Raw genomic sequence first — 27,648 nt, forward strand, 5'->3', positions numbered from 1 at the left:
GCGATATTATATATATATATATATATATAAACAAATTGTTCTAAATAAATAATTAGAAGTTTGGATTTTTTTTTTTTTTTTTTTTTATTACAACTGAGGTAGGTAGATTACATTTTTAGAGACTAAAGTACCGAAAAAGGTACCGCTGGGTACCGGTATCGATTCACACGGGTATCGGTTCAGATGTGAACGGTACCCGTTAACCCTACGCGCCGCAGGTGGTGCTGAAGCTGACCCAGATGATCGGGAAGAACGTCAAGCTGTACGACATGGTGCTGCAGTTCCTGCGGACTCTCTTCCTGCGCACGCGGAACGTCCACTACTGCACGCTGCGGGCCGAGCTGCTCATGTCCCTCCACGACCTGGACATCAGCGAGATCTGCTCCGTGGACCCCTGCCACAAGGTACGGCCACACACTCCTTCCTATACGGGGTTTCCCAATTTCTGGAAAGTCGGGGGGGAATCCGAACTTCTCGAGGTGAAGCGATGACATATCGGGGGGGGGGGTACAAATGGGTCCAAACCATCATTTATTTCACAACTTGTTTCACATTCATACCCATTGCATTCTGTGCAATTCACTGTTTTTCAGTGTCTTGTGAGTGGCCAGCTGTTTCCACATGGGGCGTGTCACTCCAAAGGGAGTGTGATAACACTCTGACGCATTGTATCACTCACTTTGGAGTGACACTCTGACACACATTGTATCACACCTACTGTGGAGTGACACTCTGACGCATTGTATCACTCACTTTGGAGTGACACTCTGACACACATTGTATCACACCTACTGTGGAGTGACACTCTGACGCATTGTATCACTCACTTTGGAGTGACACTCTGACACACATTGTATCACACTCACTTTGGAGTGACACTCTGACACACATTGTATCACACTCACTTTGGAGTGACACTCTGACACACATTGTATCACACCTACTGTGGAGTGACACTCTGACGCATTGTATCACTCACTTTGGAGTGACACTCTGACACACATTGTATCACACCTACTGTGGAGTGACACACTGATGCATTGTATCACTCACTTTGGAGTGACACTCTGACACACATTGTATCACACTCACTTTGGAGTGACACTCTGACACACATTGTATCACACCTACTGTGGAGTGACACTCTGACACACATTGTATCACACCTACTGTGGAGTGACACTCTGACACACATTGTATCACACCTACTGTGGAGTGACACACTGACACACATTGTATCACACCTACTGTGGAGTGACACACTGACACACATTGTATCACACTCACTGTGGAGTGACACTCTGACGCATTGTATCACACCTACTGTGGAGTGACACTCTGACGCATTGTATCACACCTACTGTGGAGCGACACACTGACACACATTGTATCACACCTACTTTGGAGTGACACTCTGACACACATTGTATCACACTCACTGTGGAGTGACACTCCGACACACATTGTATCACACTCACTGTGGAGTGACACTCTGACACACATTGTATCACACTCACTGTGGAGTGACACTCTGACACATTGTATCACACCTACTGTGGAGTGACACTCCGACACATTGTATCACACCTACTGTGGAGTGACACTCTGACGCACATTGTATCACACCTACTGTGGAGTGACACTCTGACACATTGTATCACACCTACTGTGGAGTGACTCACTGACACATTGTATCACACCTACTGTGGAGTGACACTCTGACACATTGTATCACACTCACTGTGGAGTGACACTCCGACACATTGTATCACACTCACTGTGGAGTGACACTCTGACACACATTGTATCACACCTACTGTGGAGTGACACTCTGACGCACATTGTATCACACCTACTGTGGAGTGACACTCTGACACATTGTATCACACCTACTGTGGAGTGACTCACTGACACATTGTATCACACCTACTGTGGAGCGACACTCTGACACATTGTATCACACCTACTGTGGAGTGACTCACTGACACATTGTATCACACCTACTTTGGAGTGACTCACTGACACACATTGTATCACACTCACTGTGGAGTGACTCACTGACACACATTGTATCACACCTACTGTGGAGTGACACTCTGACGCACATTGTATCACACCTACTGTGGAGTGACACTCTGACACATTGTATCACACCTACTGTGGAGTGACTCACTGACACATTGTATCACACCTACTGTGGAGTGACACTCTGACACATTGTATCACACCTACTGTGGAGTGACACTCTGACACATTGTATCACACCTACTGTGGAGTGACTCACTGACACACATTGTATCACACTCACTGTGGAGTGACTCACTGACACACATTGTATCACACCTACTGTGGAGTGACTCACTGACACACATTGTATCACACTCACTGTGGAGCGACACTCTGACACACATTGTATCACACTCACTGTGGAGTGACTCACTGACACATTGTATCACACCTACTTTGGAGTGACACTCTGACACACATTGTATCACACCTACTGTGGAGTGACACTCTGACACATTGTATCACACTCACTGTGGAGTGACACTCTGACACATTGTATCACACCTACTGTGGAGCGACACTCTGACACATTGTATCACACTCACTGTGGAGTGACACACTGACACACATTGTATCACACTCACTGTGGAGTGACACTCTGACACATTGTATCACACTCACTGTGGAGTGACACTCTGACACACATTGTATCACACCTACTTTGGAGCGACACACTGACACACATTGTATCACACCTACTTTGGAGTGACACTCTGACACACATTGTATCACACCTACTTTGGAGTGACACTCTGACACATTGTATCACACCTACTGTGGAGTGACACTCTGACACATTGTATCACACCTACTGTGGAGCGACACTCTGACACATTGTATCACACTCACTGTGGAGTGACACTCTGACACACATTGTATCACACCTACTTTGGAGCGACACACTGACACACATTGTATCACACCTACTTTGGAGTGACACTCTGACACACATTGTATCACACTCACTGTGGAGTGACACTCTGACACACATTGTATCACACTCACTGTGGAGTGACACTCCGACACATTGTATCACACCTACTGTGGAGTGACACTCTGACACACATTGTATCACACCTACTGTGGAGTGACACTCTGACGCACATTGTATCACACCTACTGTGGAGCGACACTCTGACACATTGTATCACACCTACTGTGGAGTGACTCACTGACACATTGTATCACACCTACTGTGGAGTGACACTCTGACACATTGTATCACACCTACTGTGGAGTGACTCACTGACACATTGTATCACACCTACTGTGGAGTGACACTCTGACACATTGTATCACACCTACTGTGGAGTGACTCACTGACACATTGTATCACACTCACTGTGGAGTGACTCACTGACACACATTGTATCACACCTACTGTGGAGTGACTCACTGACACACATTGTATCACACTCACTGTGGAGCGACACTCTGACACACATTGTATCACACTCACTGTGGAGTGACTCACTGACATATTGTATCACACCTACTTTGGAGTGACACTCTGACACACATTGTATCACACCTACTGTGGAGTGACACTCTGACACATTGTATCACACTCACTTTGGAGTGACACTCTGACACATTGTATCACACTCACTGTGGAGCGACACTCTGACACACATTGTATCACACCTACTGTGGAGTGACACTCTGACACATTGTATCACACTCACTGTGGAGCGACACTCTGACACACATTGTATCACACCTACTGTGGAGTGACTCACTGACGCATTGTATCACACCTACTTTGGAGTGACACACTGACACACATTGTATCACACCTACTTTGGAGTGACACTCTGACACACATTGTATCACACCTACTTTCGAGTGACTCACTGACACATTGTATCACACCTACTGTGGAGTGACACTCTGACACATTGTATCACACTCACGTTGGAGTGACACACATTATTATCACACCCGCTTCTGTCTCGACAGTTCACGTGGTGCTTGGACGCCTGCATCCGTGAGAAGTTTGTGGACGCCAAACGTGCCAGAGAGCTGCAGGGGTTCCTGGACGGAGTGAAGAAAGGTCAAGAGCAAGTGCTCGGGTAAGAGAGGTGGAGGAGGTCAGTGTGTTCACTATATGACTGCTGTAAGAGAGGAGGTCAGTGTGGTCACTATATGACTGCTGTAAGAGAGGAGGTTAGTGTGGTCACAATATGACTGCTGTAAGAGGTGGTCAGTGTGGTCACTATATGACTGCTGTAAGAGAGGAGGTCAGTGTGGTCACTATATGACTGCTGTAAGAGAGGAGGTCAGTGTGGTCACTATATGACTGCTTTAAGAGAGGTCAGTGTGGTCACTATATGACTGCTGTAAGAGAGGGGGTCAGTGTGGTCACTATATGACTGCTGTAAGAGAGGGGGTCAGTGTGGTCACTATATGACTGCTGTAAGAGAGGAGGTCAGTGTGGTCACTATACGACTGCTGTAAGAGAGGAGGTCAGTGTGGTCACTATATGACTGCTATAAGAGAGGAGGTCAGTGTGGTCACTATATGACTGCTGTAAGAGAGGTCAGTGTGGTCACTATATGACTGCTGTAAGAGAGGAGGTCAGTGTGGTCACTATATGACTGCTGTAAGAGAGGGGGTCAGTGTGGTCACTATATGACTGCTGTAAGAGAGGAGGTCAGTGTGGTCACTATATGACTGCTGTAAGAGAGGTCAGTGTGGTCACTATATGACTGCTGTAAGAGAGGTGGAGGGGGTCAGTGTGGTCACTATATGACTGCTGTAAGAGAGGAGGTCAGTGTGGTCACTATATGACTGCTGTAAGAGGTCAGTGTGGTCACTATATGACTGCTGTAAGAGAGGTCAGTGTGGTCACTATATGACTGCTGTAAGAGAGGAGGTCAGTGTGGTCACTATATGACTGCTGTAAGAGAGGTCAGTGTGGTCACTATATGACTGCTGTAAGAGAGGAGGTCAGTGTGGTCACTATATGACTGCTGTAAGAGAGGTGGAGGGGGTCAGTGTGGTCACTATATGACTGCTGTAAGAGAGGAGGAGGTCAGTGTGGTCACTATATGACTGCTGTAAGAGAGGAGGTCAGTGTGGTCACTATATGACTGCTGTAAGAGAGGTCAGTGTGGTCACTATATGACTGCTGTAAGAGAGGAGGTCAGTGTGGTCACTATATGACTGCTGTAAGAGAGGTCAGTGTGGTCACTATATGACTGCTGTAAGAGAGGAGGTCAGTGTGGTCACTATATGACTGCTGTAAGAGAGGTGGAGGGGGTCAGTGTGGTCACTATATGACTGCTGTAAGAGAGGTGGAGGGGGTCAGTGTGGTCACTATATGACTGCTGTAAGAGAGGAGGAGGTCAGTGTGGTCACTATATGACTGCTGTAAGAGAGGTGGAGGGGGTCAGTGTGGTCACTATATGACTGCTGTAAGAGAGGAGGTCAGTGTGGTCACTATATGACTGCTGTAAGAGAGGAGGTCAGTGTGGTCACTATATGACTGCTGTAAGAGAGGAGGTCAGTGTGGTCACTATATGACTGCTGTAAGAGAGGAGGTCAGTGTGGTCACTATATGACTGCTGTAAGAGAGGAGGTCAGTGTGGTCACTATATGACTGCTGTAAGAGAGGAGGTCAGTGTGGTCACTATATGACTGCTGTAAGACAGGAGGTCAGTGTGGTCACTATATGACTGCTGTAAGAGAGGGGGTCAGTGTGGTCACTATATGACTGCTGTAAGAGAGGAGGTCAGTGTGGTCACTATATGACTGCTGTAAGGGAGGAGGTCAGTGTGGTCACTATATGACTGCTGTAAGAGAGGAGGTCAGTGTGGTCACTATATGACTGCTGTAAGAGAGGTGGAGGGGGTCAGTGTGGTCACTATATGACTGCTGTAAGAGAGGAGGAGGTCAGTGTGGTCACTATATGACTGCTGTAAGAGAGGAGGTCAGTGTGGTCACTATATGACTGCTGTAAGAGAGGTCAGTGTGGTCACTATATGACTGCTGTAAGAGAGGAGGTCAGTGTGGTCACTATATGACTGCTGTAAGAGAGGTCAGTGTGGTCACTATATGACTGCTGTAAGAGAGGAGGTCAGTGTGGTCACTATATGACTGCTGTAAGAGAGGTGGAGGGGGTCAGTGTGGTCACTATATGACTGCTGTAAGAGAGGTGGAGGGGGTCAGTGTGGTCACTATATGACTGCTGTAAGAGAGGAGGAGGTCAGTGTGGTCACTATATGACTGCTGTAAGAGAGGTGGAGGGGGTCAGTGTGGTCACTATATGACTGCTGTAAGAGAGGAGGTCAGTGTGGTCACTATATGACTGCTGTAAGAGAGGAGGTCAGTGTGGTCACTATATGACTGCTGTAAGAGAGGAGGTCAGTGTGGTCACTATATGACTGCTGTAAGAGAGGAGGTCAGTGTGGTCACTATATGACTGCTGTAAGAGAGGAGGTCAGTGTGGTCACTATATGACTGCTGTAAGAGAGGAGGTCAGTGTGGTCACTATATGACTGCTGTAAGACAGGAGGTCAGTGTGGTCACTATATGACTGCTGTAAGAGAGGGGGTCAGTGTGGTCACTATATGACTGCTGTAAGAGAGGAGGTCAGTGTGGTCACTATATGACTGCTGTAAGGGAGGAGGTCAGTGTGGTCACTATATGACTGCTGTAAGAGAGGAGGTCAGTGTGGTCACTATATGACTGCTCTAAGAGAGGAGGTCAGTGTGGTCACTATATGACTGCTGTAAGAGAGGAGGTCAGTGTGGTCACTATATGACTGCTGTAAGAGAGGAGGTCAGTGTGTTCACTATATGACTGCTGTAAGAGAGGAGGTCAGTGTGGTCACTATATGACTGGTGTAAGAGAGGAGGTCAGTGTGGTCACTATATGACTGCTGTAAGAGAGGAGGTCAGTGTGGTCACTATATGACTGCTGTAAGAGAGGAGGTCAGTGTGGTCACTATATGACTGCTGTAAGAGAGGAGGTCAGTGTGTTCACTATATGACTGCTGTAAGAGAGGTCAGTGTGGTCACTATATGACTGCTGTAAGAGAGGAGGTCAGTGTGTTCACTATATGACTGCTGTAAGAGAGGAGGTCAGTGTGTTCACTATATGACTGCTGTAAGAGAGGAGGTCAGTGTGTTCACTATATGACTGCTGTAAGAGAGGAGGTCAGTGTGGTCACTATATGACTGCTGTAAGAGAGGTCAGTGTGGTCACTATATGACTGCTGTAAGAGGTCAGTGTGGTCACTATATGACTGCTGTGAGAGAGGTCAGTGTGGTCACTATATGACTGCTGTAAGAGAGGAGGTCAGTGTGTTCACTATATGACTGCTGTAAGAGAGGAGGTCAGTGTGGTCACTATATGACTGCTGTAAGAGAGGGGGTCAGTGTGGTCACTATATGACTGGTGTAAGAGAGGTCAGTGTGTTCACTATATGACTGCTGTAAGAGAGGAGGTCAGTGTGGTCACTATATTACTGCTGTAAGAGAGGTGGAGGAGGTCAGTGTGGTCACTATATGACTGCTGTAAGAGAGGAGGTCAGTGTGGTCACTATATGACTGCTGTAAGAGAGGAGGTCAGTGTGGTCACTATATGACTGCTGTAAGAGAGGAGGTCAGTGTGGTCACTATATGACTGCTGTAAGAGAGGTCAGTGTGGTCACTATATGACTGCAGTAAGAGAGGAGGTCAGTGTGGTCACTATATGACTGCTGTAAGAGAGGTCAGTGTGGTCACTATATGACTGCTGTAAGAGAGGTCAGTGTGGTCACTATATGACTGCTGTAAGAGAGGTGGAGGGGGTCAGTGTGGTCACTATATGACTGCTGTAAGAGAGGTGGAGGGGGTCAGTGTGGTCACTATATGACTGCTGTAAGAGAGGAGGTCAGTGTGGTCACTATATGACTGCTGTAAGAGAGGTGGAGGGGGTCAGTGTGGTCACTATATGACTGCTGTAAGAGAGGTGGAGGGGGTCAGTGTGGTCACTATATGACTGCTGTAAGAGAGGAGGTCAGTGTGGTCACTATATGACTGCTGTAAGAGAGGAGGTCAGTGTGGTCACTATATGACTGCTGTAAGAGAGGGGGTCAGTGTGTTCACTATATGACTGCTGTAAGAGAGGAGGTCAGTGTGGTCACTATATGACTGCTGTAAGAGAGGAGGTCAGTGTGGTCACTATATGACTGCTGTAAGAGAGGAGGTCAGTGTGGTCACTATATGACTGCTGTAAGAGAGGGGGTCAGTGTGGTCACTATATGACTGCTGTAAGAGAGGAGGTCAGTGTGGTCACTATATGACTGCTGTAAGAGAGGAGGTCAGTGTGGTCACTATATGACTGCTGTAAGAGAGGTCAGTGTGGTCACTATATGACTGCTGTAAGAGAGGAGGTCAGTGTGGTCACTATATGACTGCTGTAAGTGAGGTGGAGGAGGTCAGTGTGGTCACTATATGACTGCTGTAAGAGAGGTGGAGGACGTCAGTGTGGTCACTATATGACTGCTGTAAGAGAGGAGGTCAGTGTGGTCACTATATGACTGCTGTAAGAGAGGAGGTCAGTGTGGTCACTATATGACTGCTGTAAGAAAGGAGGTCAGTGTGGTCACTATATGACTGCTGTAAGAGAGGAGGTCAGTGTGGTCACTATATGACTGCTGTAAGAGAGGGGGTCAGTGTGGTCACTATATGACTGCTGTAAGAGAGGTGGAGGAGGTCAGTGTGGTCACTATATGACTGCTGTAAGAGAGGTGGAGGAGGTCCGTGTGGTCACTATATGACTGCTGTAAGAGAGGTGGAGCAGGTCAGTGTGGTCACTATATGACTGCTGTAAGAGAGGTCAGTGTGGTCACTATATGACTGCTGTAAGAGAGGAGGTCAGTGTGGTCACTATATGACTGCTGTAAGAGAGGAGGTCAGTGTGGTCACTATATGACTGCTGTAAGAGAGGAGGTCAGTGTGGTCACTATATGACTGCTGTAAGAGAGGTGGAGGAGGTCAGTGTGGTCACTATATGACTGCTGTAAGAGAGGGGGTCAGTGTGGTCACTATATGACTGCTGTAAGAGAGGAGGTCAGTGTGGTCACTATATGACTGCTGTAAGAGAGGAGGTCAGTGTGGTCACTATATGACTGCTGTAAGAGAGGAGGTCAGTGTGGTCATTATATGACTGCTGTAAGAGAGGAGGTCAGTGTGGTCACTATATGACTGCTGTAAGAGAGGAGGTCAGTGTGGTCACTATATGACTGCTGTAAGAGAGGGGGTCAGTGTGGTCACTATATGACTGCTGTAAGAGAGGTCAGTGTGGTCACTATATGACTGCTGTAAGAGAGGTGGAGGAGGTCAGTGTGGTCACTATATGACTGCTGTAAGAGAGGTGGAGGAGGTCAGTGTGGTCACTATATGACTGCTGTAAGAGAGGAGGTCAGTGTGGTCACTATATGACTGCTGTAAGAGAGGAGGTCAGTGTGGTCACTATATGACTGCTGTAAGAGAGGAGGTCAGTGTGGTCACTATATGACTGCTGTAAGAGAGGAGGTCAGTGTGGTCACTATGACTGCTGTAAGAGAGGTGGGGGAGGTCAGTGTGGTCACTATATGACTGCTGTAAGAGAGGGGGTCAGTGTGGTCACTATATGACTGCTGAAAGAGAGGAGGTCAGTGTGGTCACTATATGACTGCTGTAAGAGAGGAGGTCAGTGTGGTCACTATATGACTGCTGTAAGAGAGGAGGTCAGTGTGGTCACTATGACTGCTGTAAGAGAGGTCAGTGTGGTCACTATATGACTGCTGTAAGAGAGGAGGTCAGTGTGGTCACTATATGACTGCTGTAAGAGAGGAGGTCAGTGTGTTCACTATATGACTGCTGTAAGAGAGGAGGTCAGAGTGGTCACTATATGACTGCTGTAAGAGAGGAGGTCAGTGTGGTCACTATATGACTGCTGTAAGAGAGGAGGTCAGTGTGGTCACTATATGACTGCTGTAAGAGAGGAGGTCAGTGTGGTCACTATATGACTGCTGTAAGAGAGGAGGTCAGTGTGTTCACTATATGACTGCTGTAAGAGAGGAGGTCAGTGTGGTCACTATATGACTGCTGTAAGAGAGGAGGTCAGTGTGTTCACTATATGACTGCTGTAAGAGAGGAGGTCAGTGTGTTCACTATATGACTGCTGTAAGAGAGGAGGTCAGTGTGTTCACTATATGACTGCTGTAAGAGAGGAGGTCAGTGTGGTCACTATATGACTGCTGTAAGAGAGGTCAGTGTGGTCACTATATGACTGCTGTAAGAGGAGGTCAGTGTGGTCACTATATGACTGCTGTGAGAGAGGTCAGTGTGGTCACTATATGACTGCTGTAAGAGAGGAGGTCAGTGTGTTCACTATATGACTGCTGTAAGAGAGGAGGTCAGTGTGGTCACTATATGACTGCTGTAAGAGAGGGTCAGTGTGGTCACTATATGACTGGTGTAAGAGAGGTCAGTGTGTTCACTATATGACTGCTGTAAGAGAGGAGGTCAGTGTGGTCACTATATTACTGCTGTAAGAGAGGTGGAGGAGGTCAGTGTGGTCACTATATGACTGCTGTAAGAGAGGAGGTCAGTGTGGTCACTATATGACTGCTGTAAGAGAGGAGGTCAGTGTGGTCACTATATGACTGCTGTAAGAGAGGAGGTCAGTGTGGTCACTATATGACTGCTGTAAGAGAGGTCAGTGTGGTCACTATATGACTGCAGTAAGAGAGGAGGTCAGTGTGGTCACTATATGACTGCTGTAAGAGAGGTCAGTGTGGTCACTATATGACTGCTGTAAGAGAGGTCAGTGTGGTCACTATATGACTGCTGTAAGAGAGGTGGAGGGGGTCAGTGTGGTCACTATATGACTGCTGTAAGAGAGGTGGAGGGGGTCAGTGTGGTCACTATATGACTGCTGTAAGAGAGGAGGAGGTCAGTGTGGTCACTATATGACTGCTGTAAGAGAGGTGGAGGGGGTCAGTGTGGTCACTATATGACTGCTGTAAGAGAGGTGGAGGGGGTCAGTGTGGTCACTATATGACTGCTGTAAGAGAGGAGGTCTGTGTGGTCACTATATGACTGCTGTAAGAGAGGAGGTCAGTGTGGTCACTATATGACTGCTGTAAGAGAGGAGGTCAGTGTGGTCACTATATGACTGCTGTAAGAGAGGAGGTCAGTGTGGTCACTATATGACTGCTGTAAGAGAGGGGGTCAGTGTGTTCACTATATGACTGCTGTAAGAGAGGAGGTCAGTGTGGTCACTATATGACTGCTGTAAGAGAGGAGGTCAGTGTGGTCACTATATGACTGCTGTAAGAGAGGAGGTCAGTGTGGTCACTATATGACTGCTGTAAGAGAGGGGGTCAGTGTGGTCACTATATGACTGCTGTAAGAGAGGAGGTCAGTGTGGTCACTATATGACTGCTGTAAGAGAGGAGGTCAGTGTGGTCACTATATGACTGCTGTAAGAGAGGTCAGTGTGGTCACTATATGACTGCTGTAAGAGAGGAGGTCAGTGTGGTCACTATATGACTGCTGTAAGAGAGGTGGAGGAGGTCAGTGTGGTCACTATATGACTGCTGTAAGAGAGGTGGAGGACGTCAGTGTGGTCACTATATGACTGCTGTAAGAGAGGAGGTCAGTGTGGTCACTATATGACTGCTGTAAGAGAGGAGGTCAGTGTGGTCACTATATGACTGCTGTAAGAAAGGAGGTCAGTGTGGTCACTATATGACTGCTGTAAGAGAGGAGGTCAGTGTGGTCACTATATGACTGCTGTAAGAGAGGGGGTCAGTGTGGTCACTATATGACTGCTGTAAGAGAGGTGGAGGAGGTCAGTGTGGTCACTATATGACTGCTGTAAGAGAGGTGGAGGAGGTCCGTGTGGTCACTATATGACTGCTGTAAGAGAGGTGGAGCAGGTCAGTGTGGTCACTATATGACTGCTGTAAGAGAGGAGGTCAGTGTGGTCACTATATGACTGCTGTAAGAGAGGAGGTCAGTGTGGTCACTATATGACTGCTGTAAGAGAGGAGGTCAGTGTGGTCACTATATGACTGCTGTAAGAGAGGAGGTCAGTGTGGTCACTATATGACTGCTGTAAGAGAGGTGGAGGAGGTCAGTGTGGTCACTATATGACTGCTGTAAGAGAGGGGGTCAGTGTGGTCACTATATGACTGCTGTAAGAGAGGAGGTCAGTGTGGTCACTATATGACTGCTGTAAGAGAGGAGGTCAGTGTGGTCACTATATGACTGCTGTAAGAGAGGAGGTCAGTGTGGTCATTATATGACTGCTGTAAGAGAGGAGGTCAGTGTGGTCACTATATGACTGCTGTAAGAGAGGAGGTCAGTGTGGTCACTATATGACTGCTGTAAGAGAGGGGGTCAGTGTGGTCACTATATGACTGCTGTAAGAGAGGTCAGTGTGGTCACTATATGACTGCTGTAAGAGAGGTGGAGGAGGTCAGTGTGGTCACTATATGACTGCTGTAAGAGAGGTGGAGGAGGTCAGTGTGGTCACTATATGACTGCTGTAAGAGAGGAGGTCAGTGTGGTCACTATATGACTGCTGTAAGAGAAGAGGTCAGTGTGGTCACTATATGACTGCTGTAAGAGAGGAGGTCAGTGTGGTCACTATATGACTGCTGTAAGAGAGGAGGTCAGTGTGGTCACTATGACTGCTGTAAGAGAGGTGGGGGAGGTCAGTGTGGTCACTATATGACTGCTGTAAGAGAGGGGGTCAGTGTGGTCACTATATGACTGCTGAAAGAGAGGAGGTCAGTGTGGTCACTATATGACTGCTGTAAGAGAGGTCAGTGTGGTCACTATATGACTGCTGTAAGAGAGGTGGTCAGTGTGGTCACTATATGACTGCTGTAAGAGAGGAGGTCAGTGTGGTCACTATATGACTGCTGTAAGAGAGGAGGTCAGTGTGGTCACTATATGACTGCTGTAAGAGAGGGGGTCAGTGTGGTCACTATATGACTGCTGTAAGAGAGGAGGTCAGTGTGGTCACTATATGACTGCTGTAAGAGAGGTCAGTGTGGTCACTATATGACTGCTGTAAGAGAGGAGGAGGTCAGTGTGGTCACTATGACTGCTGTAAGAGAGGAGGTCAGTGTGGTCACTATATGACTGCTGTAAGAGAGGTCAGTGTGGTCACTATATGACTGCTGTAAGAGAGGTCAGTGTGGTCACTATATGACTGCTGTAAGAGAGGAGGTCAGTGTGGTCACTATATGACTGCTGTAAGAGAGGTCAGTGTGGTCACTATATGACTTCTGTAAGAGAGGTGGAGGAGGTCAGTGTGGTCACTATATGACTGCTGTAAGAGAGGAGGTCAGTGTGGTCACTATATGACTGCTGTAAGAGAGGAGGTCAGTGTGGTCACTATATGACTGCTGTAAGAGAGGAGGAGGTCAGTGTGGTCACTATATGACTGCTGTAAGAGAGGTGGTCAGTGTGGTCACTATATGACTGCTGTAAGAGAGGAGGTCAGTGTGGTCACTATATGACTGCTGTAAGAGAGGAGGTCAGTGTGGTCACTATATGACTGCTGTAAGAGAGGGGGTCAGTGTGGTCACTATATGACTGCTGTAAGAGAGGTCAGTGTGGTCACTATATGACTGCTGTAAGAGAGGTCAGTGTGGTCACTATATGACTGCTGTAAGAGAGGAGGAGGTCAGTGTGGTCACTATATGACTGCTGTAAGAGAGGAGGTCAGTGTGGTCACTATATGACTGCTGTAAGAGAGGAGGTCAGTGTGGTCACTATATGACTGCTGTAAGAGAGGTCAGTGTGGTCACTATATGACTGCTGTAAGAGAGGAGGTCAGTGTGGTCACTATATGACTGCTGTAAGAGAGGTCAGTGTGGTCACTATATGACTTCTGTAAGAGAGGTGGAGGAGGTCAGTGTGGTCACTATATGACTGCTGTAAGAGAGGAGGTCAGTGTGGTCACTATATGACTGCTGTAAGAGAGGAGGTCAGTGTGGTCACTATATGACTGCTGTAAGAGAGGAGGAGGTCAGTGTGGTCACTATATGACTGCTGTAAGACAGGTGGTCAGTGTGGTCACTATATGACTGCTGTAAGAGAGAAGGTCAGTGTGGTCACTATATGACTGCTGTAAGAGAGGTCAGTGTGGTCACTATATGACTGCTGTAAGAGAGGGGGTCAGTGTGGTCACTATATGACTGCTGTAAGAGAGGTCAGTGTGGTCACTATATGACTGCTGTAAGAGAGGAGGTCAGTGTGGTCACTATATGGCTGCTGTAAGAGAGGAGGAGGTCAGTGTGGTCACTATATGACTGCTGTAAGAGAGGAGGTCAGTGTGGTCACTATATGACTGCTGTAAGAGAGGTCAGTGTGGTCACTATATGACTGCTGTAAGAGAGGTCAGTGTGGTCACTATATGACTGCTGTAAGAGAGGAGGTCAGTGTGGTCACTATATGACTGCTGTAAGACAGGAGGTCAGTGTGGTCACTATATGACTGCTGTAAGAGAGGGGGTCAGTGTGGTCACTATATGACTGCTGTAAGAGAGGAGGTCAGTGTGGTCACTATATGACTGCTGTAAGAGAGGGGGTCAGTGTGTTCACTATATGACTGCTGTAAGAGAGGAGGTCAGTGTGGTCACTATGACTGCTGTAAGAGAGGAGGTCAGTGTGGTCACTATATGACTGCTGTAAGAGAGGAGGTCAGTGTGGTCACTATATGACTGCTGTAAGAGAGGGGGTCAGTGTGGTCACTATATGACTGCTGTAAGAGAGGAGGTCAGTGTGGTCACTATATGACTGCTGTAAGAGAGGAGGTCAGTGTGGTCACTATATGACTGCTGTAAGAGAGGAGGTCAGTGTGGTCACTATATGACTGCTGTAAGAGAGGAGGTCAGTGTGGTCACTATATGACTGCTGTAAGAGAGGTGGAGGAGGTCAGTGTGGTCACTATATGACTGCTGTAAGAGAGGTGGAGGAGGTCAGTGTGGTCACTATATGACTGCTGTAAGAGAGGAGGTCAGTGTGGTCACTATATGACTGCTGTAAGAGAGGTCAGTGTGGTCACTATATGACTGCTGTAAGAGGAGGTCAGTGTGGTCACTATATGACTGCTGTAAGAGAGGAGGTCAGTGTGGTCACTATATGACTGCTGTAAGAGAGGAGGTCAGTGTGGTCACTATATGACTGCTGTAAGAGAGGTGGAGGAGGTCAGTGTGGTCACTATATGACTGCTGTAAGAGAGGAGGTCAGTGTGGTCACTATATGACTGCTGTAAGAGAGGAGGTCAGTGTGGTCACTATATGACTGCTGTAAGAGGAGGTCAGTGTGGTCACTATATGACTGCTGTAAGAGAGGAGGTCAGTGTGGTCACTATATGACTGCTGTAAGAGAGGGGGTCAGTGTGTTCACTATATGACTGCTGTAAGAGAGGAGGTCAGTGTGGTCACTATATGACTGCTGTAAGAGAGGAGGTCAGTGTGGTCACTATATGACTGCTGTAAGAGAGGAGGTCAGTGTGGTCACTATATGACTGCTGTAAGAGAGGGGGTCAGTGTGGTCACTATATGACTGCTGTAAGAGAGGAGGTCAGTGTGGTCACTATATGACTGCTGTAAGAGAGGAGGTCAGTGTGGTCACTATATGACTGCTGTAAGAGAGGAGGTCAGTGTGGTCACTATATGACTGCTGTAAGAGAGGAGGTCAGTGTGGTCACTATATGACTGCTGTAAGAGAGGTGGAGGAGGTCAGTGTGGTCACTATATGACTGCTGTAAGAGAGGTGGAGGAGGTCAGTGTGGTCACTATATGACTGCTGTAAGAGAGGAGGTCAGTGTGGTCACTATATGACTGCTGTAAGAGAGGAGGTCAGTGTGGTCACTATATGACTGCTGTAAGAGAGGAGGTCAGTGTGGTCACTATATGACTGCTGTAAGAGAGGAGGTCAGTGTGGTCACTATATGACTGCTGTAAGAGAGGAGGTCAGTGTGGTCACTATATGACTGCTGTAAGAGAGGTGGAGGAGGTCAGTGTGGTCACTATATGACTGCTGTAAGAGAGGTGGAGGAGGTCAGTGTGGTCACTATATGACTGCTGTAAGATAGGAGGTCAGTGTGGTCACTATATGACTGCTGTAAGAGAGGAGGTCAGTGTGGTCACTATATGACTGCTGTAAGAGAGGGGGTCAGTGTGGTCACTATATGACTGCTGTAAGAGAGGAGGTCAGTGTGGTCACTATATGACTGCTGTAAGAGAGGTGGAGGAGGTCAGTGTGGTCACTATATGACTGCTGTAAGAGAGGTGGAGGAGGTCAGTGTGGTCACTATATGACTGCTGTAAGAGAGGTCAGTGTGGTCACTATATGACTGCTGTAAGAGAGGAGGTCAGTGTGGTCACTATATGACTGCTTTAAGAGAGGAGGTCAGTGTGGTCACTATATGACTGCTGTAAGAGAGGAGGTTATGACTGCTGTAAGAGAGGTGGAGGAGGTCAGTGTGGTCACTATATGACTGCTGTAAGAGAGGGGGTCAGTGTGGTCACTATATGACTGCTGTAAGAGAGGAGGTCAGTGTGGTCACTATATGACTGCTGTAAGAGAGGAGGTCAGTGTGGTCACTATGACTGCTGTAAGAGAGGTCAGTGTGGTCACTATATGACTGCTGTAAGAGAGGAGGCGGTCAGCGTGGTCACTATATGACTGCTGTAAGAGAGGAGGTCAGTGTGGTCACTATATGACTGCTGTAAGAGAGGTCAGTGTGGTCACTATATGACTGCTGTAAGAGAGGTCAGTGTGGTCACTATATGACTGCTGTAAGAGAGGAGGTCAGTGTGGTCACTATATGACTGCTGTAAGACAGGAGGTCAGTGTGGTCACTATATGACTGCTGTAAGAGAGGGGGTCAGTGTGGTCACTATATGACTGCTGTAAGAGAGGAGGTCAGTGTGGTCACTATATGACTGCTGTAAGAGAGGGGGTCAGTGTGTTCACTATATGACTGCTGTAAGAGAGGAGGTCAGTGTGGTCACTATATGACTGCTGTAAGAGAGGAGGTCAGTGTGGTCACTATATGACAGCTGTAAGAGAGGAGGTCAGTGTGGTCACTATATGACTGCTGTAAGAGAGGGGGTCAGTGTGGTCACTATATGACTGCTGTAAGAGAGGAGGTCAGTGTGGTCACTATATGACTGCTGTAAGAGAGGAGGTCAGTGTGGTCACTATATGACTGCTGTAAGAGAGGAGGTCAGTGTGGTCACTATATGACTGCTGTAAGAGAGGAGGTCAGTGTGGTCACTATATGACTGCTGTAAGAGAGGTGGAGGAGGTCAGTGTGGTCACTATATGACTGCTGTAAGAGAGGTGGAGGAGGTCAGTGTGGTCACTATATGACTGCTGTAAGAGAGGAGGTCAGTGTGGTCACTATATGACTGCTGTAAGAGAGGTCAGTGTGGTCACTATATGACTGCTGTAAGAGGAGGTCAGTGTGGTCACTATATGACTGCTGTAAGAGAGGAGGTCAGTGTGGTCACTATATGACTGCTGTAAGAGAGGAGGTCAGTGTGGTCACTATATGACTGCTGTAAGAGAGGTGGAGGAGGTCAGAGTGGTCACTATATGACTGCTGTAAGAGAGGAGGTCAGTGTGGTCACTATATGACTGCTGTAAGAGAGGAGGTCAGTGTGGTCACTATATGACTGCTGTAAGAGGAGGTCAGTGTGGTCACTATATGACTGCTGTAAGAGAGGAGGTCAGTGTGGTCACTATATGACTGCTGTAAGAGAGGGGGTCAGTGTGTTCACTATATGACTGCTGTAAGAGAGGAGGTCAGTGTGGTCACTATATGACTGCTGTAAGAGAGGAGGTCAGTGTGGTCACTATATGACTGCTGTAAGAGAGGAGGTCAGTGTGGTCACTATATGACTGCTGTAAGAGAGGGGGTCAGTGTGGTCACTATATGACTGCTGTAAGAGAGGAGGTCAGTGTGGTCACTATATGACTGCTGTAAGAGAGGAGGTCAGTGTGGTCACTATATGACTGCTGTAAGAGAGGAGGTCAGTGTGGTCACTATATGACTGCTGTAAGAGAGGAGGTCAGTGTGGTCACTATATGACTGCTGTAAGAGAGGTGGAGGAGGTCAGTGTGGTCAATATATGACTGCTGTAAGAGAGGTGGAGGAGGTCAGTGTGGTCACTATATGACTGCTGTAAGAGAGGAGGTCAGTGTGGTCACTATATGACTGCTGTAAGAGAGGAGGTCAGTGTGGTCACTATATGACTGCTGTAAGAGAGGAGGTCAGTGTGGTCACTATATGACTGCTGTAAGAGAGGAGGTCAGTGTGGTCACTATATGACTGCTGTAAGAGAGGTGGAGGAGGTCAGTGTGGTCACTATATGACTGCTGTAAGAGAGGTGGAGGAGGTCAGTGTGGTCACTATATGACTGCTGTAAGAGAGGTCAGTGTGGTCACTATATGACTGCTGTAAGAGAGGAGGTCAGTGTGGTCACTATATGACTGCTTTAAGAGAGGAGGTCAGTGTGGTCACTATATGACTGCTGTAAGAGAGGAGGTTATGACTGCTGTAAGAGAGGTGGAGGAGGTCAGTGTGGTCACTATATGACTGCTGTAAGAGAGGGGGTCAGTGTGGTCACTATATGACTGCTGTAAGAGAGGAGGTCAGTGTGGTCACTATATGACTGCTGTAAGAGAGGAGGTCAGTGTGGTCACTATGACTGCTGTAAGAGAGGTCAGTGTGGTCACTATATGACTGCTGTAAGAGAGGAGGTCAGTGTGGTCACTATATGACTGCTGTAAGAGAGGAGGTCAGTGTGGTCACTATATGACTGCTGTAAGAGAGGAGGAGGTCAGTGTGGTCACTCAATGACTGCTGTAAGAGAGGTGGTCAGTGTGGTCACTATATGACTGCTGTATGAGAGGAGGTCAGTGTGGTCACTATATTACTGCTGTAAGAGAGGAGGTCAGTGTGGTCACTATATGACTGCTGTAAGAGAGGGGGTCAGTGTGGTCACTATATGACTGCTGTAAGAGAGGTCAGTGTGGTCACTATATGACTGCTGTAAGAGAGGAGGTCAGTGTGGTCACTATATGACTGCTGTAAGAGAGGTCAGTGTGGTCACTATATGACTGCTGTAAGAGAGGAGGTCAGTGTGTTCACTATATGACTGCTGTAAGAGAGGGGGTCAGTGTGGTCACTATATGACTGCTGTAAGAGAGGTGGAGGAGGTCAGTGTGGTCACTATATGACTGCTGTAAGAGAGGAGGTCAGTGTGGTCACTATATGACTGCTGTAAGAGAGGAGGTCAGTGTGGCCACTATATGACTGCTGTAAGAGAGGATGTCAGTGTGGTCACTATATGACTGCTGTAAGAGAGGAGGTCAGTGTGGTCACTATATGACTGCTGTAAGAGAGGGGGTCAGTGTGGTCACTATATGACTGCTGTAAGAGAGGAGGTTAGTGTGGTCACTATATGACTGCTGTAAGAGAGGTGGAGGAGGTCAGTGTGGTCACTATATGACTGCTGTAAGAGAGGGGGTCAGTGTGGTCACTATATGACTGTTGTAAGAGAGGAGGTCAGTGTGGTCACTATATGACTGCTGTAAGAGAGGCGGTCAGTGTGGTCACTATATGACTGCTGTAAGAGAGGAGGTCAGTGTGGTCACTATATGACTGCTGTAAGAGAGGCGGTCAGTGTGGTCACTATATGACTGCTGTAAGAGAGGAGGTCAGTGTGGTCACTATATGACTGCTGTAAGAGAGGGGGTCAGTGTGGTCACTATATGACTGCTGTAAGAGAGGAGGTCAGTGTGGTCACTATATGACTGCTTTAAGAGAGGTGGAGGAGGTCAGTGTGGTCACTATATGACTGCTGTAAGAGAGGTGGAGGAGGTCAGTGTGGTCACTATATGACTGCTGTAAGAGAGGAGGTCAGTGTGGTCACTATATGACTGCTGTAAGAGAGGAGGTCAGTGTGGTCACTATATGACTGCTGTAAGAGAGGAGGTCAGTGTGGTCACTATATGACTGCTGTAAGAGAGGAGGTCAGTGTGGTCACTATATGACTGCTGTAAGAGAGGTGGAGGAGGTCAGTGTGGTCACTATATGACTGCTGTAAGAGAGGGGGTCAGTGTGGTCACTATATGACTGCTGTAAGAGAGGAGGTCAGTGTGGTCACTATATGACTGCTGTAAGAGAGGAGGTCAGTGTGGTCACTATATGACTGCTGTAAGAGAGGTCAGTGTGGTCACTATATGACTGCTGTAAGAGAGGAGGTCAGTGTGGTCACTATATGACTGCTGTAAGAGAGGAGGTCAGTGTGGTCACTATATGACTGCTGTAAGAGAGGAGGAGGTCAGTGTGGTCACTATATGACTGCTGTAAGAGAGGTGGTCAGTGTGGTCACTATATGACTGCTGTAAGAGAGGAGGTCAGTGTGGTCACTATATGACTGCTGTAAGAGAGGAGGTCAGTGTGGTCACTATATGACTGCTGTAAGAGAGGGGGTCAGTGTGGTCACTATATGACTGCTGTAAGAGAGGAGGTCAGTGTGGTCACTATATGACTGCTGTAAGAGAGGAGGTCAGTGTGGTCACTATATGACTGCTGTAAGAGAGGAGGAGGTCAGTGTGGTCACTATATGACTGCTGTAAGAGAGGTCAGTGTGGTCACTATATGACTTCTGTAAGAGAGGAGGTCAGTGTGGTCACTATATGACTGCTGTAAGAGAGGTCAGTGTGGTCACTATATGACTGCTGTAAGAGAGGAGGTCAGTGTGGTCACTATATGACTGCTGTAAGAGAGGAGGTCAGTGTGGTCACTATATGACTTCTGTAAGAGAGGTGGAGGAGGTCAGTGTGGTCACTATATGACTGCTGTAAGAGAGGAGGTCAGTGTGGTCACTATATGACTGCTGTAAGAGAGGAGGTCAGTGTGGTCACTATATGACTGCTGTAAGAGAGGAGGAGGTCAGTGTGGTCACTATATGACTGCTGTAAGAGAGGTGGTCAGTGTGGTCACTATATGACTGCTGTAAGAGAGGAGGTCAGTGTGGTCACTATATGACTGCTGTAAGAGAGGGGGTCAGTGTGGTCACTATATGACTGCTGTAAGAGAGGAGGTCAGTGTGGTCACTATATGACTGCTGTAAGAGAGGAGGTCAGTGTGGTCACTATATGACTGCTGTAAGAGAGGAGGAGGTCAGTGTGGTCACTATATGACTGCTGTAAGAGAGGAGGTCAGTGTGGTCACTATATGACTGCTGTAAGAGAGGAGGTCAGTGTGGTCACTATATGACTGCTGTAAGAGAGGAGGTCAGTGTGGTCACTATATGACTGCTGTAAGAGAGGAGGTCAGTGTGGTCACTATATGACTGCTGTAAGACAGGAGGTCAGTGTGGTCACTATATGACTGCTGTAAGAGAGGGGGTCAGTGTGGTCACTATATGACTGCTGTAAGAGAGGGGGTCAGTGTGGTCACTATATAACTGCTGTAAGAGAGGGGGTCAGTGTGGTCACTATATGACTGCTGTAAGAGAGGTCAGTGTGGTCACTATATGACTGCTGTAAGGGAGGAGGTCAGTGTGGTCACTATATGACTGCTGTAAGAGAGGTCAGTGTGGTCACTATATGACTGCTGTAAGAGAGGAGGTCAGTGTGGTCACTATATGACTGCTGTAAGAGAGGTCAGTGTGGTCACTATATGACTGCTGTAAGAGAGGAGGAGGTCAGTGTGTTCACTATATGACTGCTGTAAGAGAGGAGGTCAGTGTGGTCACTATATGACTGCTGTAAGAGAGGGGGTCAGTGTGGTCACTATATGACTGCTGTAAGAGAGGAGGTCAGTGTGTTCACTATATGACTGCTGTAAGAGAGGAGGTCAGTGTGTTCACTATATGACTGCTGTAAGAGAGGAGGTCAGTGTGTTCACTATATGACTGCTGTAAGAGAGGAGGTCAGTGTGGTCACTATATGACTGCTGTAAGAGAGGTCAGTGTGGTCACTATATGACTGCTGTAAGAGAGGAGGTCAGTGTGGTCACTATATGACTGCTGTAAGAGAGGTCAGTGTTGTCACTATATGACTGCTGTAAGAGAGGAGGTCAGTGTGTTCACTATATGACTGCTGTAAGAGAGGAGGTCAGTGTGGTCACTATATGACTGCTGTAAGAGAGGAGGTCAGTGTGTTCACTATATGACTGCTGTAAGAGAGGAGGTCAGTGTGTTCACTATATGACTGCTGTAAGAGAGGAGGTCAGTGTGTTCACTATATGACTGCTGTAAGGGAGGAGGTCAGTGTGGTCACTATATGACTGCTGTAAGAGAGGAGGTCAGTGTGGTCACTATATGACTGCTGTAAGAGAGGAGGTCAGTGTGGTCACTATATGACTGCTGTAAGAGAGGTCAGTGTGGTCACTATATGACTGCTGTAAGAGAGGAGGTCAGTGTGTTCACTATATGACTGCTGTAAGAGAGGAGGTCAGTGTGGTCACTATATGACTGCTGTAAGAGAGGGGGTCAGTGTGGTCACTATATGACTGCTGTAAGAGAGGTCAGTGTGTTCACTATATGACTGCTGTAAGAGAGGAGGTCAGTGTGGTCACTATATGACTGCTGTAAGAGAGGTGGAGGAGGTCAGTGTGGTCACTATATGACTGCTGTAAGAGAGGAGGTCAGTGTGGTCACTATATGACTGCTGTAAGAGAGGAGGTCAGTGTGGTCACTATATGACTGCGGTAAGAGAGGAGGAGGTCAGTGTGGTCACTATATGACTGCTGTAAGAGAGGTCAGTGTGGTCACTATATGACTGCTGTAAGAGAGGAGGTCAGTGTGGTCACTATATGACTGCTGTAAGAGAGGTGGAGGAGGTCAGTGTGGTCACTATATGACTGCTGTAAGAGAGGAGGTCAGTGTGGTCACTATATGACTGCTGTAAGAGAGGAGGTCAGTGTGGTCACTATATGACTGCTGTAAGAGAGGAGGAGGTCAGTGTGGTCACTATATGACTGCTGTAAGAGAGGTCAGTGTGGTCACTATATGACTGCTGTAAGAGAGGAGGTCAGTGTGGTCACTATATGACTGCTGTAAGAGAGGTCAGTGTGGTCACTATATGACTGCTGTAAGAGAGGAGGTCAGTGTGGTCACTATATGACTGCTGTAAGGGAGGAGGTCAGTGTGGTCACTATATGACTGCTGTAAGAGAGGTCAGTGTGGTCACTATATGACTGCTGTAAGAGAGGAGGTCAGTGTGGTCACTATATGACTGCTGTAAGAGAGGTCAGTGTGGTCACTATATGACTGCTGTAAGAGAGGAGGAGGTCAGTGTGTTCACTATATGACTGCTGTAAGAGAGGAGGTCAGTGTGGTCACTATATGACTGCTGTAAGAGAGGGGGTCAGTGTGGTCACTATATGACTGCTGTAAGAGAGGAGGTCAGTGTGTTCACTATATGACTGCTGTAAGAGAGGAGGTCAGTGTGTTCACTATATGACTGCTGTAAGAGAGGAGGTCAGTGTGTTCACTATATGACTGCTGTAAGAGAGGAGGTCAGTGTGGTCACTATATGACTGCTGTAAGAGAGGTCAGTGTGGTCACTATATGACTGCTGTAAGAGAGGAGGTCAGTGTGGTCACTATATGACTGCTGTAAGAGAGGTCAGTGTGGTCACTATATGACTGCTGTAAGAGAGGAGGTCAGTGTGTTCACTATATGACTGCTGTAAGAGAGGAGGTCAGTGTGGTCACTATATGACTGCTGTAAGAGAGGAGGTCAGTGTGTTCACTATATGACTGCTGTAAGAGAGGAGGTCAGTGTGTTCACTATATGACTGCTGTAAGAGAGGAGGTCAGTGTGTTCACTATATGACTGCTGTAAGGGAGGAGGTCAGTGTGGTCACTATATGACTGCTGTAAGAGAGGAGGTCAGTGTGGTCACTATATGACTGCTGTAAGAGAGGAGGTCAGTGTGGTCACTATATGACTGCTGTAAGAGAGGTCAGTGTGGTCACTATATGACTGCTGTAAGAGAGGAGGTCAGTGTGTTCACTATATGACTGCTGTAAGAGAGGAGGTCAGTGTGGTCACTATATGACTGCTGTAAGAGAGGGGGTCAGTGTGGTCACTATATGACTGCTGTAAGAGAGGTCAGTGTGTTCACTATATGACTGCTGTAAGAGAGGAGGTCAGTGTGGTCACTATATGACTGCTGTAAGAGAGGTGGAGGAGGTCAGTGTGGTCACTATATGACTGCTGTAAGAGAGGAGGTCAGTGTGGTCACTATATGACTGCTGTAAGAGAGGAGGTCAGTGTGGTCACTATATGACTGCTGTAAGAGAGGAGGAGGTCAGTGTGGTCACTATATGACTGCTGTAAGAGAGGAGGTCAGTGTGGTCACTATATGACTGCTGTAAGAGAGGAGGTCAGTGTGGTCACTATATGACTGCTGTAAGAGAGGTCAGTGTGGTCACTATATGACTGCTGTAAGAGAGGAGGTCAGTGTGGTCACTATATGACTGCTGTAAGAGAGGTGGAGGGGGTCAGTGTGGTCACTATATGACTGCTGTAAGAGAGGTGGAGGGGGTCAGTGTGGTCACTATATGACTGCTGTAAGAGAGGAGGAGGTCAGTGTGGTCACTATATGACTGCTGTAAGAGAGGTGGAGGGGGTCAGTGTGGTCACTATATGACTGCTGTAAGAGAGGTGGAGGGGGTCAGTGTGGTCACTATATGACTGCTGTAAGAGAGGAGGTCAGTGTGGTCACTATATGACTGCTGTAAGAGAGGAGGTCAGTGTGGTCACTACATGACTGCTGTAAGAGAGGTCAGTGTGGTCACTATATGACTGCTGTAAGAGAGAAGGTCAGTGTGGTCACTATATGACTGCTGTAAGAGAGGGGGTCAGTATGTTCACTATATGACTGCTGTAAGAGAGGAGGTCAGTGTGGTCACTATATGACTGCTGTAAGAGAGGACGTCAGTGTGGTCACTATATGACTGCTGTAAGAGAGGAGGTCAGTGTGGTCACTATATGACTGCTGTAAGAGAGGGGGTCAGTGTGGTCATTATATGACTGCTGTAAGAGAGGACGTCAGTGTGGTCACTATATGACTGCTGTAAGAGAGGAGGTCAGTGTGGTCACTATATGACTGCTGTAAGAGAGTAGGTCAGTGTGGTCACTATATGACTGCTGTAAGAGGAGGTCAGTGTGGTCACTATATGACTGCTGTAAGAGAGGTGGAGGAGGTCAGTGTGGTCACTATATGACTGCTGTAAGAGAGGTGGAGGAGGTCAGTGTGGTCACTATATGACTGCTGTAAGAGAGGAGGTCAGTGTGGTCACTATATGACTGCTGTAAGAGAGGAGGTCAGTGTGGTCACTATATGACTGCTGTAAGGGAGGTCAGTGTGGTCACTATATGACTGCTGTAAGAGGGGAGGTCAGTGTGGTCACTATATGACTGCTGTAAGAGAGGGGGTCAGTGTGGTCACTATATGACTGCTGTAAGAGAGGAGGTCAGTGTGGTCACTATATGACTGCTGTAAGAGAGGAGCAGGTCAGTGTGGTCACTATATGACTGCTGTAAGAGAGGTGGAGGAGGTCAGTGTGGTCACTATATGACTGCTGTAAGAGAGGGGGTCAGTGTGGTCACTATATGACTGCTGTAAGAGAGGAGGTCAGTGTGGTCACTATATGACTGCTGTAAGAGAGGAGGTCAGTGTGGTCACTATATGACTGCTGTAAGAGAGGTCAGTGTGGTCACTATATGACTGCTGTAAGAGAGGAGGTCAGTGTGGTCACTATATGACTGCTGTAAGAGAGGAGGTCAGTGTGGTCACTATATGACTGCTGTAAGAGAGGAGGAGGTCAGTGTGGTCACTATATGACTGCTGTAAGAGAGGTGGTCAGTGTGGTCACTATATGACTGCTGTAAGAGAGGAGGTCAGTGTGGTCACTATATGACTGCTGTAAGAGAGGTCAGTGTGGTCACTATATGACTGCTGTAAGAGAGGGGGTCAGTGTGGTCACTATATGACTGCTGTAAGAGAGGAGGTCAGTGTGGTCACTATATGACTGCTGTAAGAGAGGAGGTCAGTGTGGTCACTATATGACTGCTGTAAGAGAGGAGGAGGTCAGTGTGGTCACTATATGACTGCTGTAAGAGAGGTCAGTGTGGTCACTATATGACTGCTGTAAGAGAGGAGGTCAGTGTGGTCACTATATGACTGCTGTAAGAGAGGAGGTCAGTGTGGTCACTATATGACTGCTGTAAGAGAGGAGGTCAGTGTGGTCACTATATGACTGCTGTAAGAGAGGAGGTCAGTGCGGTCACTATATGACTTCTGTAAGAGAGGTGGAGGAGGTCAGTGTGGTCACTATATGACTGCTGTAAGAGAGGTCAGTGTGGTCACTATATGACTGCTGTAAGAGAGGAGGTCAGTGTGGTCACTATATGACTGCTGTAAGAGAGGTGGAGGGGGTCAGTGTGGTCACTATATGACTGCTGTAAGAGAGGAGGTCAGTGTGGTCACTATATGACTGCTGTAAGAGAGGAGGTCAGTGTGGTCACTATATGACTGCTGTAAGAGAGGTGGAGGGGGTCAGTGTGGTCACTATATGACTGCTGTAAGAGAGGAGGTCAGTGTGGTCACTATATGACTGCTGTAAGAGAGGAGGTCAGTGTGGTCACTATATGACTGCTGTAAGAGAGGAGGTCAGTGTGGTCACTATATGACTGCTGTAAGAGAGGAGGTCAGTGTGGTCACTATATGACTGCTGTAAGAGAGGAGGTCAGTGTGGTCACTATATGACTGCTGTAAGAGAGGAGGTCAGTGTGGTCACTATATGACTGCTGTAAGAGAGGGGGTCAGTGTGGTCACTATATGACTGCTGTAAGAGAGGAGGTCAGTGTGGTCACTATATGACTGCTGTAAGAGAGGAGGTCAGTGTGGTCACTATATGACTGCTGTAAGAGAGGAGGTCAGTGTGGTCACTATATGACTGCTGTAAGACAGGTGGAGGAGGTCAGTGTGGTCACTATATGACTGCTGTAAGAGAGGTGGAGGAGGTCAGTGTGGTCACTATATGACTGCTGTAAGAGAGGTGGAGGATATGACTGCTGTAAGAGAGGTGGAGGAGGTCAGTGTGGTCACTATATGACTGCTGTAAGAGAGGTGGAGGAGGTCAGTGTGGTCACTATATGACTGCTGTAAGAGAGGAGGTCAGTGTGTTCACTATATGACTGCTGTAAGAGAGGAGGTCAGTGTGGTCACTATATGACTGCTGTAAGAGAGGGGGTCAGTGTGGTCACTATATGACTGCTGTAAGAGAGGGGGTCAGTGTGGTCACTATATGACTGCTGTAAGAGAGGAGGTCAGTGTGGTCACTATATGACTGCTGTAAGAGAGGGGGTCAGTGTGGTCACTATATGACTGCTGTAAGAGAGGAGGTCAGTGTGGTCACTATATGACTGCTGTAAGAGAGGAGGTCAGTGTGTTCACTATATGACTGCTGTAAGAGAGGAGGAGGTCAGTGTGTTCACTATATGACTGCTGTAAGAGAGGAGGTCAGTGTGGTCACTATATGACTGC

The 27,648-nt window shown here is 47.6% G+C and overlaps 1 protein-coding gene across 1 annotated transcript in view; it reads left to right on the forward strand.

Moving 5' to 3' along the window:
- The window catches only part of nelfb (negative elongation factor complex member B), a 75,248-nt gene that overhangs the window by 28,179 nt on the left and 19,421 nt on the right, over positions 1-27,648 (forward strand). The window contains exons 5-6 of the mRNA XM_084307919.1: positions 219-404; positions 4,027-4,139. Coding sequence (XP_084164045.1) covers positions 219-404; positions 4,027-4,139 — 299 coding nt within the window. The remainder of the gene's footprint in view (positions 1-218; positions 405-4,026; positions 4,140-27,648) is intronic.

The sequence above is a fragment of the Notolepis coatsorum genome, assembly GCF_963971535.1.
Source record: "Notolepis coatsorum genome assembly, chromosome: 2".
Classification (NCBI taxonomy): domain Eukaryota; kingdom Metazoa; phylum Chordata; class Actinopteri; order Aulopiformes; family Paralepididae; genus Notolepis; species Notolepis coatsorum.